The sequence below is a fragment of the Mobula birostris genome, chromosome 3, assembly GCF_030028105.1.
Source record: "Mobula birostris isolate sMobBir1 chromosome 3, sMobBir1.hap1, whole genome shotgun sequence".
Lineage (NCBI taxonomy): Eukaryota > Metazoa > Chordata > Chondrichthyes > Myliobatiformes > Myliobatidae > Mobula > Mobula birostris.
In genome coordinates this window covers 93,390,046-93,411,876 of record NC_092372.1, presented here as the reverse complement: position 1 = coordinate 93,411,876, position 21,831 = coordinate 93,390,046, and the positions used below count along the sequence as shown (strand labels likewise).

The 21,831-nt window shown below is 48.0% G+C and overlaps 1 protein-coding gene across 1 annotated transcript; it reads right to left on the bottom strand.

The window, feature by feature from the left end:
• Positions 1-1,938: 1,938 nt before the first annotated feature.
• Positions 1,939-9,325, bottom strand: LOC140195685 (vesicle-associated membrane protein 8). Its single transcript, XM_072254399.1, has 3 exons — positions 9,302-9,325; positions 7,720-7,878; positions 1,939-2,240 (listed from the first exon to the last, which is right to left on the bottom strand). The coding sequence occupies exons 1-3, from the start codon at positions 9,323-9,325 to the stop codon at positions 2,097-2,099; spliced, it is 327 nt and encodes a 108-aa protein (XP_072110500.1). The 3' UTR covers positions 1,939-2,096.
• Positions 9,326-21,831: the final 12,506 nt, after the last annotated feature.

Here is a 21,831-nt window from a genome sequence, read left to right as displayed (position 1 = left end):
TCTCCATGGTACATCTATAGAAGTTTTTGAGTGTATTTGTTGACATGCCAAATCTCTTCAAACTCCTAATAAAGTATAGTCGCTCTCTTGCCTTCTTTATGACTACATCATTGTGTTGAGACCAGGTTAGATCCTCAGAGATCTTGACATCCAGGAACTTGAAGCTGCTCACTCTCTCCACTGCTGATCCATCTATGAGGATTGGTATGTATTCCTTCATCTTACCCTTCCTGAGGTCCATAGTCAGCTCCTTCATCTTACTGACGTTGAGTGCCAGGCTGTTGCTGCGGCACCACTCCACTAGTTGGCATATCTCACTCCTGTATGCCTTCTTGTCACCACCTGAGATTCTACAAACAATGGTTGTATCATCAGCAAATTTATAGATGGTATTTGAACTATGCCTAGCCACACAGTCATGAGTATAGAAAGTAGAGCAGTGGGCTAAGCACACACCCCTGAGGTGCACCAGTGTTGATCGTCAGTGAGGAGATGTTATCACCAATCCACTCAGATGGTGGTCTTAGGGTTAGGAAGTTGATCCAATTGCAGAGGGAGGTACAGAGGGCCAGGTTCTGTAACTTCTCAATCAGGATTGTGGGAATGATGGTGCTAAATGCTGAGCTATAGTCGATAAACAGCATCCTGACATAGGTGTTTGTGTTGTCTAGGTGGCCTAAAGCCATGTGAAGAGCCATTGAGATTGCGTCTGCCATTGACCTATTGTGACGACAGGCAAATTGCAATGGGTCCAGGTCATTGCTGAGGCAGGAGTTCAGTCTAGTCATAACCAACCTCTCAAAGCATTTCATCACTGTGGATGTGAGCGCTACCGGGCGATAGTCATTAAGGCAGCCCACATTATTCTTCTCGGAGTGCGTTGCAGAAAGTTGTAAAATTAGTCAGCTCCATCATGGGTACTAGCCTCCATATTATCCAAGAGATCTTCAAGGAGCAGTGCCTCAGAAAGGTGACGTCCATCATTAAGGACCCCCATCACTCAGGACATGATGCCCTCTTCTCATTGTTACTGTCAGGAAGGAGGTTCAGGGGCCTGAAGGTGTACACACAACAATTCAAGGAAAAGCTTCTTCCCCTCTGCCATCTGATTTCTGGATGGATATTGAACCCATGAACAGTACCCCACTACTTTTTTAAAATTTATTTCTGCTTTTTGCACTATTTTAATTTAACTATTTAATATAGATATATACTGTAATTCTTTTCTTTCCTATATTTATCATGAATTGCTTTGTACTGCTGTGAAAAGTAACAAATTTCATGACATGCTGGTGATATTAGACCTGATTCTGAAGGCCAGTGTCCCATTATCTACACTGGGTGCCTGTGCTGATTTTGTTCATTTACAGTCAATCAAAAGAACACAGCAGGGTACACTGGATGAATTCCTCATTAGGAACCAATACAGTTTTGTAGTACTGAAGTAGTATTGGTCATGTTCTCGTTTGTTCTGTATTTTATTTCAATACATAATTTGTTATTCAATTAAATGGTTGCTTATCTTCTTTCTTATACTTGACTAGTCATTTCTATGAAACTTTGGCTAATTGGGGCAGCTACTGAATGGGCCAATGTGTCCCAATTAACTGGAATCCACTCTATAGGATAAATGATTCTTTCCCCCTTAGATCAGTAAAGATGGGTTACCAATCGGGCTTCCTGTTTCTGAATTCCTCCCAGCGCGTCACCAAGAGGCGTCATGAGGATGAAAGCTTTGCAGAGTTGACCAGCTTTTAGAGCATAACTATAGCTAATGAGAACTATGCCTCGACTGTACGTCAACATCTTATTGAAATAACTGTATAGATTAGAAGGCAGAACAACATTTGTGCAGGGGGAGGGGAAATATGTCTTCTAAGGGTTTAAAATAACATTTACGCAATATAGATTGAAATCATCTGTAATTCTAAGAATGAATAATTTCAAATATTAATAGCTTTATTATCCATTTTCTACAATTTATTTTACATACATCAGATTACAAAGCTTCCTTATAGTTTCTAGATGGAATAATCACATTATATACACAAAGGTGAAATTGTTTGAGTCCATCAGTGGGAGGGTAGTAGTGGGACCTATGTTGGGATGACACCAGTAGCAAAGAGAATGATAAAGATGATGATCACAACCACAATCACTACAATGATAATAATCATTTTTGTGTTTTTCCACCACATCTTCCTTGCAATTTTTGTGGATGTTTTCTGAAACGAATCAGCCTGAAACAAACAGGATAGAGAATTCAGAATGTACGTGTACAATACGCTAGGAAATCCTCATCAAATTCATCCTCCTTAGAACAGATAATGTCTTGGATTGTATTTCGGCAGAATGGAGGGATAAGAACATCCTGCGAGTGCCCCATCCTGCATGGTCTCTGGTGAACAAAAGGAACAGCCAGTGCTGCTGTTATGCCTACCATCCAGAGCCACCCTAGTCAAGTTCAGTGGTGCCATTTGTTTTGTAAATTGACTGGGTGTCGTATTTTTATGGGTAATTAGCTCAGTAGCTGCTTGTGCGGTAGACAGATTCAGAGGTCTGACAACAGAATGCCTTTCACAAATCCCAGCTGTCTGTCTTTTGCAGTTCCATTTCTTCTACTGAAGCCAGAATGACTTAACTAAAGAGGAGGGAAAGTTTGGTCTTAATTGTAAACAAATTTGTTCCACCATCCAGTAAGGTATCGGATCCATCTGCTCAGAGTCACAGTTCGATCAGTGTAGCTTATGCTTTCGCTAGCCCTGCACAGAAGGGTTGTCTTACTTGCAGGAGATGTTTCCTATCTAATCTACCCACATTACTAAGCTTTATGTTTGATTTAATAGATCATGTAGTCTTGCTGATTGAAAAATGTCCCTGTAGAAAATAAGGCCACTTTCGGACTGCTTTGACTAGGAGGGTTGAAAATCAGACCTGTCTGGATTGTGGACCCTTGAAGTGAGCTTCCTGCAAAGGGCAAAGCTCAGAACAACACAGTGAATGTATCTACACTGGGAAGTACTTTAGCAGATTCCATTGTCTGAACCCATTTGTGTATCATCTAACTTTGGAACTGAGATTAAAGATGAACTTTATTTGTCACAGGTACATCAGAACATACAGTGAAATGTGTCAAGAATGTGCTGAGTAGCCCACAGCTTCCAGTGACAACATGGCATGCCTTGCTATGTAGTGCTGAGAAACTAACCCTTTTTAATAACTTGTATCTATTGTCTTTCTCTAGAATGAAAAACATATGCAGCAGGAATGTAATGACTGTATAACACTAATTTATTCATATAATTCTTCATTACACAATGTAAATCATAGGGTTATACCATAAAGAAATGGCTTTTTGGCCACATGTCCATGCCGATCCTTTTGCACATCTGCATCTGCCTGCCTAAGTGTCTGTCCATCGATGCCTGATCTGTTTAGGTGTCTGTCCATCGATGCCTGGTCTGTTTAGGTGTCTGTCCATCGATGCCTGATCTGTTTAGGTGTCTGTCCATCGATGCCTGATCTGTTTAGGTGTCTGTCCATCGATGCCTGGTCTATTTGTGCCTATTCATTGGTGTCTGGTCTATTTAAATGCCTGTCCATCGATACTTGGTCTATTTGTGCCTATTCATCGATGCCTAATCTGTTTAAGTGTCTGTCCATCGATGCCTGGTCTATTTAAGTGTCTGGCTAGATGCCACTTAAGTGTAGTAATTATATTTGATTCCCTCACCATCAGAATGAGCCACATATCAACTGCTTTTTGTGTATTAAAACTTTTTCCCCTTATAACTGTGTTCTCTTCTTTTTGATACCCCCTACGGTGGGAAAATGAGACTGACTCTCTAACTTATCTATGACTCTCAAAATTTTTTATACTATCAAGTCAGCCTTCAGTCATCTCCGATGCAGGGAAAATAAGCCCAGACTTTCAACTTCTCCCCATAATATATTCATCCAATCCAGGCAATATCCTGATGAATCACCTCTGTATTTTCTCCTGTACAACTGCACTGTTCCTCAAAGTTTACACTTCCATTGAATTAAGTGGGTAGAGAGCTGGATCACAGATAAAACCTATACTGATGGCCACTAACAAGTCACTGGAATATTTCCCCCTGGCAAATTCATAAATTAGTTCTCTTTAAATGACAACACACATTATTAAATGTGTGATGTCATCATCTTTTTTAAGGATCTTGATTCCCACATCTAATACTGGAACAGGATTTTTTATATTTCTCTCATGTGAGGCTTGACTTTCAGTTCAGTGCGTGGAGGTACTGAAATGGAGGAGAAGTCTGGCCATTATCGAAGAGTCTGTCTGATTTTAATGGTCTCACTGAGTTCTCAGCTTGGGGGAAATATCTGAGTTAGGGTGCCACAGATAATCAAATGTCAACAGTCCTCAGCAGCTGCTGGACAAACTTTGTGCTACATACTTTCAAAGTACACGTCAGACTCCAAGTACTTGGATTGCTACATGAATTTGCATTGAGTTGTTTATTCTGTGCCAACTCCCAGGGGAGAGTTGGCCGTTTTGCAGGAGGTGGGAGAGGCAATTTAACACTGAAAAACGTAAGGAATGTGAAGAGTAAGCTTGGCCTTGCTCAGTCTTTCAATAAGGCGGTTGGCTTCAACTCCATCATCCTTTGAAAAAAAGCACTTGCTACGTCCATCTCCTTTGAACTTCCCAATTCTCATGTTAAATGCATGTGTTGGATATCTTGAATCTGTGAAAGATACCAGCCATCTATCTATCTCTGCTTTTCATAATCTTAACCTTCATCAGCTCTCCCCTTAGTCTCTGCCCCTCTAGATTTGTCCTCCTTCTCCTTATAGCGTTTTAATCCACTGGTAGGTGAGACTAGAACTAGGGGACAGAGCCTCAAGATTCAGGGGAGTAGATTTAGGACTGAGATGAGGAGGAACTGCTTTTCCCAGAGAGTGGTGAATCTGTGGAATTCTCTGCCCAATGAAGCAATGGGGCCTACCTCAGTAAATATATTTAAGACAAGGTTGGATAGATTTTTGCATAGTAGAGGAATTAAGGGTTATGGGGGAAAGACAGGTAGTTGGAGATGAGTCCATGGCCAGATCAGCCATGATATTATTGAATGGTGGAGCAGGCGCGATGGGCCAGATGGCCGACTCCTGCTCCTATTTCTTATGTCCTTATGTAATCCAGACAGCATCCTGGTGAACCTCTCCTGCACTCTCTCCAAAGCCTGACTCTCAAAATCTTGTATACTCTCAAGTCAGCCTTCAGTCATCTCCGATGCAGGGAAAACAAGCCCAGCCTGTCTAACTTCTCCCCATAACTGCATATCATCCAATCCAGGTAACTTCCTGGTCAGTTGACTCTGTATTTACTCCCAATATGACTGCACCATTTCCCGATGTCTATAATTCCATTGAATTAAATCACTTAAGTGGGTTGAGAGCTGGATCACAGATAAAACATCTCATGATAACATATCTGCCAAGGTCATCAAACCTGCCGATGACCAGAATTGGATGCAATGTCCCACATGCATCCTAAGCAGCGTTTTATAAAACTACAAAATAATTTCATGACTCGTGAACTCGCCAATAAAAGCAAGCAAGTCATACACCTTCTTTAGCCACAATTTCACTTACCAGTTCACCAGCTCTTTCAAAAATGCCAAACAATCAGGATGCCCTTCATCTATTGCATAAGAGGAGCCAGAGTGGATACCTTAAAATTGTCCAACAACGCAACCAGGCCCAGTTTTAACTCCCCAGCAGTGACGTCCTGGATTTCGGAGAAGCCTGGAGGCCAGTCCTGCCTCAGTTGAACTTACTGTTATGAGTTTGTAGAATAATCTCCAGTTAAATACTTGCTGATTTAGCTGTCACGTGTGACGACTAAGTCAGGCCCTTTCCTCTCTCACTGCAATTCCCTAATTTCTAGTTTTAAAAAAGTGTGTACCTATTTTCAATCTGAAACTAATTAGATACTAAAGCCGATATCCCATGTGATACCTGACACAGAACATAATCTAGCTCTGCACTTTCGACACTTTCAGGGTTGTTGAAAGTGAAAAGCTTGATTAACAAGTAAAAGAGAGTCGAGAGTGGTAATGGGGGGGGGGGGGAGCAAGGAGATGGTAGAGGAATTGAATCATTATTTTGCATGTCTTCACTGTGGAAGTCACCAGCAGTATGCCAGAAGTTAGAGGGTGTCGGGGCAGCAGTGAGTGTCGTTGCTTTTACTGGGGAGGTGGTGTTTGGGAAGCTAAAAGGTCTGAAGGTAGATTAGTCGCTGGGACCAGATAGACTACGTTCTAGGGTTGTGAAAGAGACAGCTGAAGAGATTGTGGAGGGATTAGTTACAATCTTTCGAGAATCATTAAGATTCTGCATGGTTCCAGAGGACTGGAAAACTGTGAATGCCACTCCACTCTTCGAGAAGGGAGGGAAGAGGAGAAAGGACATTAGTGGTTATGAAAATGTTGGAGTCGATTGTTAAGAATGAGGTGTTGGGGTACTTGGAGGCACATCATAAAATAGGCCAAGGTCAGCATGGTTTCCTTATGGGAAAATCTTGCCTGACAATCTGTTAGAATTCTTGGGAAAATAACAAGCAGGATAGACAAAGGAAAAATGGTAGATGTTGTGTACTTGGATTTTCAGAAGGTGCTGCGCATGAGGCTGCTTAACAAGATAAGAGCCCATGGTATTACAGTAAAGATACTAGTGTGGGTAGAGGATTGGCCAATCGATTGGCACAAGGTAAAGAGTGAAAGTAAAGGGAACTTTTCTGTTGGCTGCCGGTGATTAGTGGTGTTCTGCAGGGGTCAGTGTTGAGACCACCTCTTTCTGTGTTGTATGTCAATGATTTGATGGCTTGGTGGCCAAGTTGTGGAAGATACGAAGATGGGTGGGGGGGGGGGTGCTGATAGTGTTGAGAAAGCAGGAAGGCTGCAGAAGGACTTAGATAGATTATGTGCAATTTTGGGTCCCTTATCGAAGAAAGGATGTGCTAACACTGAAGAGGGTTCAAAGGAGGTTTACAAAAATGGTTTTGAGAATGAAAGGCTTATCATATGAGGAGCATTTGATGACTGGGCCTGTACTCACTGGAATTTAGAAGAATGAAGGAGGATCTAATTGAAACTTATCGAATGTTAAAAGGCCTAGATAGAGTGAAGGTGGACAGGATGTTTCCTGTGGTGGGGGAGTCTAGGACCAGAGGGCACAACCTCAGAATAGATACATGTCCACTTAGAAAGGAGATGAGGAGGAATTTCTTTATCCGGTGAATCTGTGGAATTCGTTGTATTGGTGGCTGTGAAGGCCAGGTCATCGGGTGTATTTAAGGCAGAGGTCGATAGGGTCTTGATTCGTCATGAAGGGGTATGGGGAGAAGCAGGAGAATAGGATTAAGAAATGGATCAGGCATGATGAAATGGCAGAGCAGACTTGATGGACTGGATGGCATAATTCTGCTATGACTTACGGTCTTATTAAGCAATATTGACGGCACTTGAAACTCATTCCATTTTTTTTATTATAAAGGGTTTGTTGCAACTTGTCACGACAGTTGTTCCTCCTGCTCAAAGGCACGGGATTTAACTTTTGACAAACATGATCAGGCAGGTCCACCTTAGGTAGCCAGCAAAGGGAAGGATATTGTTGGGAAGTAACTCAATTATGCAGCTAGTTATGTTATCGGTAGCATCCTTGAATACTCACTGTGGCTTGGAGATCATCTGTTTTGATAATGAGGTCATCCAGCCTCTCTCCTCTGTCCAGAACCTTTTCAATATTATGTGTCATGATCCCCTTTACATCATTCACCTGAGACTGCAGGTTCGATAATTTGACAGGGCTTGAGTCCACATTGTAGCTGGCCTGAAATGAAAAGACAACCTTTTTAAAAAATCCTGTACATTTTTTTTTTAAAAGCCCTGAAGGCAGTTCTCAGGTAAAGTTCCAAAGCCATCAATGTTGATTGACAAGTTGACATGTTTCAGAGAAAGTTGCATGCATGTAAAGTCCTGAAATGTTGATGAACAGGTTCAAAAATAATAGGCATCCGTTAGTCTCATGAGACCATGGATTTGCGCCTTGGAGGGTTTCCAGGGCACAGGCCTGGGCAAGGTTGTATGGAAGACTGGCAGTTGCCCATGCTGCAAGTCTCCCCTCTCCACGCCACTGATATTGTGCAAGGGAAGGGCACTAGGGCCGATACAGCTTGGCACCGGTGTCGTTGCAGAGCAATGTGCGGTTAGGTGCCTTGCTCAAGGACACAACATGCTACCTCAGCTGAGGATCGAACTCACGACCTTCAGATCACTAGCCCGAGTCCTTAACCACTTGGTCACGCGCCAACACACAAAAATAATGACACCTCACATTATAACAGTAAGACCCATGGGCAAGGGCAATACTTGACGAGATCTGAACAAATTTTCTTCTGTAGTCTTGGATTTGAGAATTTTATTGGAGGTTCTGAGAAATGCGTGGAATGGGAGGACTGGTTCTTCAATGATCATACAAGTAGAGGAGGGTATGGTGTGGGGAGATTGGGCATCCGTAGTGAAAATGAGCTGCATGGAACCAGAAGGCCTGCAGACTGCCAAAGTAGATGGAAGGCATCAGACACACCCATAGAGAATAGTGATGAGGTCAGAAGAAGTAAGTTTCCAGGCTGAAATGATCATTCTACAAGAGCAGACTTGTCTGTGGATCCTGGGGAGAAGTTTAGGTTTGTGGGACCATGAAGCTGGAGGATCTTCAGCGGAAATGAGGCAAACGTCTGGTGTTCAGTAGTGATGTCACACACTATAGGGTTGTAAATCAGCATCCACGAGGAAGAGGTCAGTTCACTGAATAAAAACAGGACCACCATTTGATGCTAATATGCAGGCTGGTCCTTTGTGAACAGAGCACTGCTATTTCAGAGGCGGGTAGCGAGAGTGGATAAATTGAGATGGTTAGTTTCCTACTGGAGGACGGGAGAAGGATTCCAGCTGGGGCAGAGACTTAAAGGTGGGAGATATGGCTCTCAAACTGGGTTGGAGCTTTCTAGCCAGGGAAATGAAAGTAAAGGCATTAGGAGAACTCGAGACCTTGATGATTTACACTGTTTCAACAAAGGCCATCATAAGATCAAACAACAATCTCTCATCACCCAGTAGGGAGAGTACAGTCCCCGGGGATGAATCATTTTGATAACCAGGCTTTGCAGTTTATATCTGCTCTGGCCAGTTCTGATAAAATGTCATCTGGGTAAAATGTAACTCGGATTCTCTCTCTGAAAATGGTGACTAACCTGGGGCACGTTTCCAGGATTCATATTAATAATGTCAGAGAAGGATGTCCAGTTTCCTGTTTATTTGTAAGAACCCCAGACTAATTTCTCCTATCAGGTACCTACATTAAGAGTAATTTGCACTGGCCAATCAATGTACTAGTCAGCACACCTTTGGGATGACGGAGGGAGCTTACACAATCACAAGGAGGATGTGCAAACAGCATGCAGACGGAATCCAATGTCAGGTTTGAACCCCGGTTGCAGGAGGTGTGAGAGAAAGGCACTAACGACTCACCAGACTGCGAGGAACTTCATATCAGATTCCCAGTGCACAGGGTTTCCAAGCTTCATATCTCAGCATTACAGCAATTTTTATTTTTCTATTTCCGTTTCTGATATTCCTCTCTCTCCTTTTCCTTTATTCAGTTGTTCTTGGTCTCCACCTAAACACACTCCCCTTCTTCCCTCCACCCTAAACACACACCCCTTCTTCCCTCCACCCTAAACACACTCACCTTCGTCCGTCCACCATAAACACACACTCCGCATCTTCCCACCACCTAAATACACACTCCCCGTCTTGCCTCCACCCTAAACACACACTCCCCTTCTTCCCTCCTCCTAAACACACACTCCCCTTCTTCCCTCCACCCTAAACACACTCCCCTTCTTCCCTCCACCATAAACACACACTCCCCATCTTCCCACCACCTAAATACACACACCCTGTCTTCCCTCCACCCTAAACAAACACTCCCCTTCTTCCCTCCTCCTAAACACACACACCCCTTCTTCCCTCCACCCGAAACACACACTCCCCTTATTCCCTCCACCCTAAAAACACTCCCCTTCTTCCCTCCAAATAAACACACACACCCCTTCTTCACTCCACACTAAACACACACTCCCCTTCTTCCCTCCACCCTAATCACACATTCCCCTTCTTCCCTCCACCCGAAACACACTCCCCTTCTTCCCTCGACCCTAAACACACCCCCTTCCTCCCTCCACCCTAAACACACACTCCCCTTCTTCCCTCCACCATAAACAAACACTCCCCTTCTTCCATCCACATAAATAAACACCCCCCTTCTTCCCTCCACGCTAAACAAACACTCCCCTTCTTCCCTCCACCCTAGACACACACTCCCCTTCTTCCCTCCACCTAAATACACACTCCCCTTCTTCCTTCCACCGTAAACACACTCCCCTTCTTCCCTCGACCCTAAACACACTCCCCTTCTTCCCTCCACCCTAAACACACACTCCCCTTCTTCTCTCCTCCTAAACACACACTCCCCTTCTTCTCTCCTCCTGAACACACACTCACCTTCTTCCCTCCAACCTAAACACACACCCCTTCTTCCCTCCATCCTAAACACACACTCCCCTTCTTCCCTCCACTCTAAACACACTCCCCATCTTCGCTCCACCCTAAACACACACTCCCCTTCTTCCCTCCTCCTAAACACACACTCCCCTTCTTCCCTCAACCCTAAACACACCCCCTTCCTCCCTCCACCCTAAACACACACTCCCCTTCTTCCCTCCACCATAAACACACACTCCCCTTCTTCCATCCACATAAATAAACACTCCCCTTCTTCCCTCCACGCTAAACAAACACTCCCCTTCTTCCCTCCACCCTAGACACACACTCCCCTTCTTCCCTCCACCTAAATACACACTCCCCTTCTTCCTTCCACCGTAAAAACACTCCCCTTCTTCCCTCGACCCTAAACACACTCCCCTTCTTCCCTCCACCCTAAACACACACTCCCCTTGTTCTCTCCTCCGAAACACACACCCCCCTTCTTCTCTCCGCCTGAACACACACTCACCTTCTTCCCTCCAACCTAAACACACTCCCCTTCTTCCCTCCTCCTAAACACACACACCCCTTCTTCCCTCCACCCTAAACACACACTCCCCTTCTTCCCTCCACCTGAACATACACCCCTTCTTCCCTCCACCCTAAACACACACTCCGCTTCTTCCCTCCTTCTAAACACACAGTCCCCTTCTTCCCTCCTCCTAAACACACACTCCCCTTCTTCCCTCCACCCTAAACACATACTCCCCTTCTTCCCTCCACCCTAAACACACACTCCCCTGCTTCCCTCCACCGAAACATACTCTCTTTCTTCCTCCACCATAAACACTCACTCCCCTTCTTCCCTCCACCCTAAACACACACTCGCCTTCTTCCGTCCACCCTAAACACACTCCACTTCTTCCCTCCACCTAAACACACACTAGCCTTCTTCCCTCCACCCTAAACACACTCACCTTCTTCCCTCCATCCTAAACACACACTCCCCTTCTTCCCTCCACCCTAATCACACACTCCCCTTCTTCCCTCCACCCTAAACACACACTCCCCTTGTTCCCACCATCTAAACACACACTCCCCTTCTTCCCTCCACCCTAAATAAACACTCCCAATATTCCGTCCAACCGAAATACATTCCCCTTCTTCCCTCCACCCTAAACACACTCCCCTTCTTCCCTCCACCATAAACACACACTCCCCTTCTTCCAACCACCTAAATACACACTCCCCTTCTTCCCTCCACCCTAAACACACACTCCCCTTCTTCCCTCCACCCTAAACAAACACTCCCCTTCTTCCCTCCACCTAAACACAAACTCCCCTTCTTCCCGCCACCCTAAACACACTCCCCTTCTTCCCGCCACCATAAACACACACTCCCCTTCTTCCCTCCTCCTAAACACACACTCCCCTTTTTCCCTCCATGCTAAACACACACTCCCCTTCTTCCCTCCACCCTAAACAAACACTCCCCTTCTTCCCTCCACCTAAATACACACTCCCCTTCTTCCCTCCACCCTAAACACACTCCCCTTCTTCCCTCCACCCTAAACACAAACTCCCCTTCTTCCCTCCATCCTAAACACACACTCCCCTTCTTCCGTCCACCTAAACATACTCCCCTTCTTCCCTCCACCCTAAGCACACACTCCGCTTCTTCCCTCCTTCTAAACACACAGTCCCCTTCTTCCCTCCTCCTAAACACACACTCCCCTTCTTCCCTTCACCCTAAACACACACTCCCCTTCTTCCCTCCACCCCAAACACACACTCCCCTACTTCCCTCCTCCTAAACACACACACCCCTTCTTCCCTCCACCCTAAACACACACTCCCCTTCTTCCCTCCTCCACCCGAAACACACTCCCATTCTTCCCTCCACCATAAACACACACTCCCCTTCTTCCCTCTACCCTAAACACACACTCCCCTTCTTCCCTCCACCCTAACACACACTCCCGTTCTTCCCTCCACCTGAACACACACTCCCCTTCCTGCCTCCACCCTAAACACACTCCCCATCTTCTCACCTCCTGAACAAACACTCCCCTTCTTCCCTCCTCCACCCGAAACACACTCCCATTCTTCCCTCCACCATAAACACACACTCCCCTTCTTCCCTCTACCCTAAACACACACTCCCCTTCTTCCCTCGACCCTAAACAGACTCCCCTTCTTCCCTCCACCCTAAACACACACTCCCCTTCTTCTCTCCTCCTAAACACACACTCCCCTTCTTCTCACCTCCTGAACAAACACTCACCTTCTTCCCTCAAACCTAAACACACTCCCTTTCTTCCCTCCATCCTAAACAAACACTCCCCTTCTTCCCTCCACCCTAAACACACTCACCATCTTCGCTCCACCCTAACACAGAGTACCCTTCTTCCCTCCTTCTAAACACACACACCCCTTCTTCCCTCCACCCTAAACACACACTCCCCTTCTTCCCTCCACCTAAAACACACACGCCCCTTCTTCCCTCCACCATAACACACACTCAGCTTCTTCTCTACACCCTGAACACACACTCCCGTTCTTCCCTCCACCTGAACACACACTCCCCTTCTTGCCTCCACCCTAAACACACTCCCCTTCTTCCTTCCACCGTAAACACACTCCCCTTCTTCCCTCGACCCTAAACACACTCCCCTTCTTCCCTCCACCCTAAACACACACTCCCCTTCTTCTCTCCTCCTAAACACACACTCCCCTTCTTCTCTCCTCCTGAACACACACTCACCTTCTTCCCTCCAACCTAAACACACACCCCTTCTTCCCTCCATCCTAAACACACACTCCCCTTCTTCCCTCCACTCTAAACACACTCCCCATCTTCGCTCCACCCTAAACACACACTCCCCTTCTTCCCTCCTCCTAAACACACACTCCCCTTCTTCCCTCAACCCTAAACACACCTACTTCCTCCCTCCACCCTAAACACACACTCCCCTTCTTCCCTCCACCATAAACACACACTCCCCTTCTTCCATCCACATAAATAAACACTCCCCTTCTTCCCTCCACGCTAAACAAACACTCCCCTTGTTCCCTCCACCCTAGACACACACTCCCCTTCTTCCCTCCACCTAAATACACACTCCCCTTCTTCCTTCCACCGTAAAAACACTCCCCTTCTTCCCTCGACCCTAAACACACTCCCCTTCTTCCCTCCACCCTAAACACACACTCCCCTTCTTCTCTCCTCCGAAACACACACCCCCCTTCTTCTCTCCACCTGAACACACACTCACCTTCTTCCCTCCAACCTAAACACACTCCCCTTCTTCCTTCCTCCTAAACACACACACCCCTTCTTCCCTCCACCCTAAACACACACTCCCCTTCTTCCCTCCACCTGAACATACTCCCCTTCTTCCCTCCACCCTAAACACACACTCCGCTTCTTCCCTCCTTCTAAACACACAGTCCCCTTCTTCCCTCCTCCTAAACACACACTCCCCTTCTTCCCTCCACCCTAAACACATACTCCCCTTCTTCCCTCCACCCTAAACACACACTCCCCTGCTTCCCTCCACCGAAACATACTCCCTTTCTTCCTCCACCATAAACACTCACTCCCCTTCTTCCCTCCACCCTAAACACACACTCGCCTTCTTCCGTCCACCCTAAACACACTCCACTTCTTCCCTCCACCTAAACACACACTAGCCTTCTTCCCTCCACCCTAAACACACTCACCTTCTTCCCTCCATCCTAAACACACACTCCCCTTCTTCCCTCCACCCTAATCACACACTCCCCTTCTTCCCTCCACCCTAAACACACACTCCCCTTGTTCCCACCATCTAAACACACACTCCCCTTCTTCCCTCCACCCTAAATAAACACTCCCAATATTCCGTCCAACCGAAATACATTCCCCTTCTTCCCTCCACCCTAAACACACTCCCCTTCTTCCCTCCACCATAAACACACACTCCCCTTCTTCCAACCACCTAAATACACACTCCCCTTCTTCCCTCCACCCTAAACACACACTCCCCTTCTTCCCTCCACCCTAAACAAACACTCCCCTTCTTCCCTCCACCTAAACACAAACTCACCTTCTTCCCGCCACCCTAAACACACTCCCCTTCTTCCCGCCACCATAAACACACACTCCCCTTCTTCCCTCCTCCTAAACACACACTCCCCTTTTTCCCTCCATGCTAAACACACACTCCCCTTCTTCCCTCCACCCTAAACAAACACTCCCCTTCTTCCCTCCACCTAAATACACACTCCCCTTCTTCCCTCCACCCTAAACACACTCCCCTTCTTCCCTCCACCCTAAACACAAACTCCCCTTCTTCCCTCCATCCTAAACACACACTCCCCTTCTTCCCTCCACCCTAAACACACACTCCGCTTCTTCCCTCCTTCTAAACACACAGTCCCCTTCTTCCCTCCTCCTAAACACACACTCCCCTTCTTCCCTTCACCCTAAACACACACTCCCCTTCTTCCCTCCACCCCAAACACACACTCCCCTACTTCCCTCCTCCTAAACACACACACCCCTTCTTCCCTCTACCCTAAACACACACTCCCCTTCTTCCCTCCACCCTAACACACACTCCCGTTCTTCCCTCCACCTGAACACACACTCCCCTTCCTGCCTCCACCCTAAACACACTCCCCATCTTCCTTCCACCCTAAACACACTCCCCTTCTTCCCTCGACCCTAAACAGACTCCCCTTCTTCCCTCCACCCTAAACACACACTCCCCTTCTTCTCTCCTCCTAAACACACACTCCCCTTCTTCTCACCTCCTGAACAAACACTCACCTTCTTCCCTCCAACCTAAACATACTCCCTTTCTTCCCTCCATCCTAAACAAACACTCCCCTTCTTCCCTCCACCCTAAACACACTCCCCATCTTCGCTCCACCCTAACACAGAGTACCCTTCTTCCCTCCTCCTAAACACACACACCCCTTCTTCCCTCCACCCTAAACACACACTCCCCTTCTTCCCTCCACCTAAAACACACACGCCCCTTCTTCCCTCCACCATAACACACACTCAGCTTCTTCTCTACACCCTGAACACACACTCCCGTTCTTCCCTCCACCTGAACACACACTCCCCTTCTTGCCTCCACCCTAAACACACTCCCCTTCTTCCTTCCACCCTAAACACACTCCCCTTCTTCCCTCGACCCTAAACACACTCCCCTTCTTCCCTCCAACCTAAACACACACTCCCCTTCTTCTCTCCTCCTAAACACACACTCACCTTCTTCCGTCCACCCTAAACACACACTCCCCTTCTTCTCTCCTCCTAAACACACACTCCCCTTCATATCTCCTCCTGAACACACACTCACCTTCTTCCCTCCAACCTAAACACACTCCCCTTCTTCCCTCCATCCTAAACACACACGCCCCTTCTTCCCTCCAACCTAAACACACTCCCCATCTTCGCTCCACCCTAAACACACACAAGCCTTCTTCCCTCCTCCTAAACACACACACCCCTTCTTCCCTCCACCCTAAACACACACTCCCCTTCTTCCCTCCACACTAAACACACACTCCCCTTCTTCTCTCCTCCGAAAGACACACTCCCCTTCTTCTCTCCTCCTGAACACACACTCCCCTTCTTCCCTCCACCCTAAACACACACTCCCCTTTTTCCCTCCACCCTAAACACACACTCCCCTTCTTCCCTCCACCCTAATCACACACTCCCCTTCTTCCCTCCACCCTAAACACACACTCCCCTTGTTCCCACCATCTAAACACACACTCGCCTTCTTCCCTCCACCCTAAATACAGACTCCCCATATTCCCTCCAACCGAAATACATTCCCCTTCTTCCCTCCACCCTAAACAGACTCCCCTTCCTCCATCCACCCTAAACACACACTCCCCTTCTTCCCTCCACCCTAAATACACACTCCCCTTCTTCTCTCCTCCTAAACACACACTCCCCTTCTTATCTCCTCCTGAACACACACTCATCTTCTTCCCTCCACCCTAAACACACACTCCCCTTCTTCCCTCCACCCGAAACACACGGTCCCCTTCTTCCCTCCACTCTAAACACACACTCTCCTTCTTCCCTCCGTCCTAAACACACACTCCCCTTCTTCCCTCCACCTGAACATACTCCCCTTCTTCCCTCCACCCTAAACACACACTCCGCTTCTTCCCTCCTTCTAAACACACAGTCCCCTTCTTCCCTCCTCCTAAACACACACTCCCCTTCTTCCCTCCACCCTAAACACACACGACCCTTCTTCCCTCTACCATAACCACACGCCCCTTCTTCCCTCCACCCTAAACACACACTCCCCTTCTTCCCTCCACCCTAAAAACACACTCCCCTTCTTCCCTCCACCCTAACACACACTCACCTTCTTCCCTACACCCTGAACACACACTCCCGTTCTTCCCTACACCTGAACACACACTCCCCTTCTTGCCTCCACCCTAAACACACTCCCCTTCTTCCTTCCACCCTAAACACACTCCCCTTCTTCCCTCGACCCTAAGCACACTCCCCTTCTTCCCTCCACCCTAAACACACACTCCCCTTGTTCCCACCATCTAAACACACACTCCCCTTCTTCCCTCCACCCTAAATAAACACTCCCCATATTCCGTCCAACCGAAATACATTCCCCTTCTTCACTCCACCCTAAACACACTCCCCTTCTTCCCTCCACCATAAACAAACACTCCCCTTCTTCCCTCCACCTAAGTACACACTCCCCTTCTTCCCTCCACCCTAAACACACTCCCCTTCTTCCCGCCACCATAAACACACACTCTCCTTCTTCCCTCCTCCTAAACACACACTCCCCTTCTTCCCTCCACACTAAACACACACTCCCCTTCTTCCCTCCATCCTAAACACAGACTCCCCTTCTTCCGTCCACCTAAACATACTCCCCTTCTTCCCTCCACCCTAAACACACACTCCGCTTCTTCCCTCATTCTAAACACACAGTCCCCTTCTTCCCTCCTCCTAAACACACACTCCCCTTCTTCCCTCCACCCTAAACACACACTCCCCTTCTTCTCTCCACCCTAAACACACACTCCCCTTCTTCCCTCCTCCTAAACACACACACGCCTTCTTCCCTCCACCCTAAACACACCCTCCCCTTTTCCCACCTCCACCCGAAACACACTCCCATTCTTCCCTCCACCATAAACACACACTCCCCTTCTTCCCTCCACCCTAAACACACACGACCCTTCTTCCCTCTACCATAACCACACGCCCCTTCTTCCCTCCACCCTAAACACACACTCCCCTTCTTCCCTCCACCCTAAACACACACTCCCCTTCTTCCCTCCACCCTAACACACACTCACCTTCTTCCCTACACCCTGAACAGACACTCCCGTTCTTCCCTCCACCTGAACACACACTCCCCTTCTTGCCTCCACCCTAAACACACTCCCCTTCTTCCTTCCACCCTAAACACACTCCCCTTCTTCCCTCGACCCTAAGCACACTCCCCTTCTTCCCTCCACCCTAAACACACACTCCCCTTGTTCCCACCATCTAAACACGCACTCTCCTTCATCCCTCCACCGTAAATAAACACTCCCCATATTCCGTCCAACCAAAATACATTCCCCTTCTTCACTCCACCCTAAACACACTCCCCTTCTTCCCTCCACCATAAACAAACACTCCCCTTCTTCCCTCCACCTAAATACACACTCCCCTTCTTCCCTCCACCCTAAACACACTCCCCTTCTTCCCTCCACCCTAAACACAAACTCCCCTTCTTCCCTCCATGCTAAACACACACTCCCCTTCTTCCCTCCACCCTAAACAAACACTCCCCTTCTTCCCTCCACCTAAATACACACTCCCCTTCTTCCCTCCACCCTAAACACACTCCCCTTCTTCCCTCCACCCTAAACACAAACTCCCCTTCTTCCCTCCATCCTAAACACACACACCCCTTTTTCCCTCCACCCTAAACACACACTCCCGTTCTTCCCTCCACCTGAACACACACTCCCCTTCTTGCCTCCACCCTAAACACACTCCCCTTCTTCCTTCCACCCTAAACACACTCCCCTTCTTCCCTCGACCCTAAACACACTCCCCTTCTTCCCTCCACCCTAAACACACACTCCCCTTCTTCTCTCCTCCTAAACACACACTCACCTTCTTCCCTCCACCCTAAACACACACTCCCTTCTTCTCTCCTCCTAAACACACACTCCCCTTCTTCTCTCCTCCTGAACACACACTCACCCTCTTCCCTCCAACCTAAACAGACTCCCCTTCTTCCCTCCATCCTAAACAAACACTCCCCTTCTTCCCTCCACCCTAAACACACTCCCCATCTTCGCTCCACCCTAATACACAGTACCCTTCTTCCCTCCTCCTAAACACACACACCCCTTCTTCCCTCCAACCTAAACACACACTCCCCTTCTTCCCTCCACCCTAAACACACACGCCCCTTCTTCCCTCCACCATAACCACACGCCCCTTCTTCCCTCCACCCTAAACACACACTCCCCTTCTTCCCTCCACCCTAACACACACTCAGCTTCTTCTCTACACCCTGAACACACACTCCCGTTCTTCCCTCCACCTGAACACACACTCCCCTTCTTGCCTCCACCCTAAACACACTCCCCTTCTTCCTTCCACCCTAAACACACTCCCCTTCTTCCCTCGACCCTAAACACACTCCCCTTCTTCCCTCCACCCTAAACACACACTCCCCTTCTTCTCTCCTCCTAAACACAAACTCACCTTCTTCCGTCCACCCTAAACACACACTCACCTTCTTCTCTCCTCCTAAACACACACTCCCCTTCTTATCTCCTCCGGAACACACACTCACCTTCTTCCCTCCAACCTAAACACACTGCCCTTCTTCCCTCCATCCTAAACACACACTCTCCTTCTTCCCTCCACCCTAAACACACTCCCCATCTTCGCTCCACCCTAAACACACACAAGCCTTCTTCCCTCCTCCTAAACACACACACCCCTTCTTCCCTCCACCCTAAACACACACTCCCTTTCTTCCCTCCACACTAAACACACACTCCCCTTCTTCTCTCCTCCTAAACACACACTCCCCTTCTTCCCTCCACCCTAAACACACACTCCCCTTTTTCCCTCCACACTAAACACACACTCCCCTTCTTCCCTCCACCCTAATCACACACTCCCCTTCTTCCCTCCACCCTAAACACACACACCCCTTGTTCCCACCATCTAAACACACACTCGCCTTCTTCCCTCAACCCTAAATACAGACTACCCATATTCCCTCCAACCGAAATACATTCCCCTTCTTCCCTCCACCCTAAACACACTCCCCTTCCTCCCTCCACCCTAAACACACACTCCCCTTCATCCCTGCACCATAAACACACACTCCCCTTCTTCTCTCCACGCAAAACACACACTCCCCTTCTTCCATCCACCCTAAAAACACTCCACTTCTTCCCTCCACCTAAACACACACTAGCCTTCTTCCCTCCACCCTAAACACACTCACCTTCTTCCCACCATCCTAAACACACACTCCCCTTCTTCCCTCCACCCTAAACACACACTCCCCTTCTTCCCTCCACCCTAATCACACACTCCCCTTCTTCCCTCCACCCTAAACACACACTCCCCTTGTTCCCACCATCTAAACACACACTCCCCTTCTTCCCTCCACCCTAAATAAACACTCCCCATATTCCGTCCAACCGAAATACATTCCCCTTCTTCACTCCACCCTAAACACACTCCCCTTCGTCCCTCCACCATAAACACACACTCCCCTTCTTCCAACCACCTAAATACACACTCCCCTTCTTTCCTCCACCCTAAACACACACTCCCCTTCTTCCCTCCACCCTAAACAAACACTCCCCTTCTTCCCTCCACCTAAACACAAACTCCCCTTCTTCCCTCCACCCTAAAGACACTCCCCTTCTTCCCGCCACCATAAACACACACTCCCCTTCTTCCCTCCTCCTAAACACACACTCCCCTTCTTCCCCCCATGCTAAACACACACTCCCCTTCTTCCCTCCACCATAAACAAACACTCCCCTTCTTCCCTCCACCTAAATACACACTCCCCTTCTTCCCTCCACCCTAAACACACTCCCCTTCTTCCCTCCACCCTAAACACAAACTCCCCTTCTTCCCTCCATCCTAAACACACACTCCCCTTCTTCCGTCCACCTAAACATACTCCCCTTCTTCCCTCCACCCTAAACACACACTCCGCTTCTTCCCTCCTTCTAAACACACAGTCCCCTTCTTCCCTCCTCCTAAACACACACTCCCCTTCTTCCCTTCACCCTAAACACACACTCCCCTTCTTCCCTCCACCCTAAACACACACTCCCCTTCTTCCGTCCTCCTAAACACACACACCCCTTTTTCCCTCCACCCTAAACACACACTCCCCTTCTTCCCTCCTCCACCCGAAACACACTCCCATTCTTCCCTCCACCCTAAACACACTCCCATTCTTCCTTCCACCATAAACACACACTCCCCTTCTTCCCTCTACCCTAAACACACACTCCCATTCTTCCGTCCACCCTAAACACACACTCCCCTTCTTCTCTCCTCCTAAACACACACTCACCTTCTTCCCTCCACTCTAAACACACACTCCCCTTCTTCTCTCCTCCTAAACACACACTCCCCTTCTTCTCTCCTGCTGAACACACACTCACCCTCTTCCCTCCAACCTAATCAGACTCCCCTTCTTCCCTCCATCCTAAACAAACACTCCCCTTCTTCCCTCCACCCTAAACACACTCCCCATCTTTGCTCCACCCTAATACACAGTACCCTTCTTCCCTCCTCCTAAACACACACACCCCTTCTTCCCTCCAACCTAAACACACACTCCCCTTCTTCCCTCCACCCTAAACACACACGCCCCTTCTTCCCTCCACCATAACCACACGCCCCTTCTTCCCTCCACCCTAAACAAACACTCCCCTTCTTCCCTCCACCCTAACACACACTCAGCTTCTTCTCTACACCCTGAACACACACTCACATTCTTCTCTCCTCCTAAACACACACTCCCCTTTTTATCTCCTCCTGAACACACACTCACCTTCTTCCCTCCAACCTAAACACACTGCCCTTCTTCCCTCCATCCTAAACACACACTCTCCTTCTTCCCTCCACCCTAAACACACTCCCCATCTTCGCTCCACCCTAAACACACACAAGCCTTCTTCCCTCCTCCTA

Excerpts from the sequence above, each read along its gene's own strand:
- LOC140195685 (XM_072254399.1), bottom strand. The coding sequence starts at position 9,325 with ATGAATCCTGGAAACGTGCCCCAG. Across the intron at positions 7,879-9,301 it reads ATCCTGGAAACGTGCCCCAG|GCCAGCTACAATGTGGACTC; the intron begins GTTAGTCACCAT and ends TTTTCATTTCAG. Across the intron at positions 2,241-7,719 it reads CAGATGATCTCCAAGCCACA|GCTGATTCGTTTCAGAAAAC; the intron begins GTGAGTATTCAA and ends TGTTTGTTTCAG.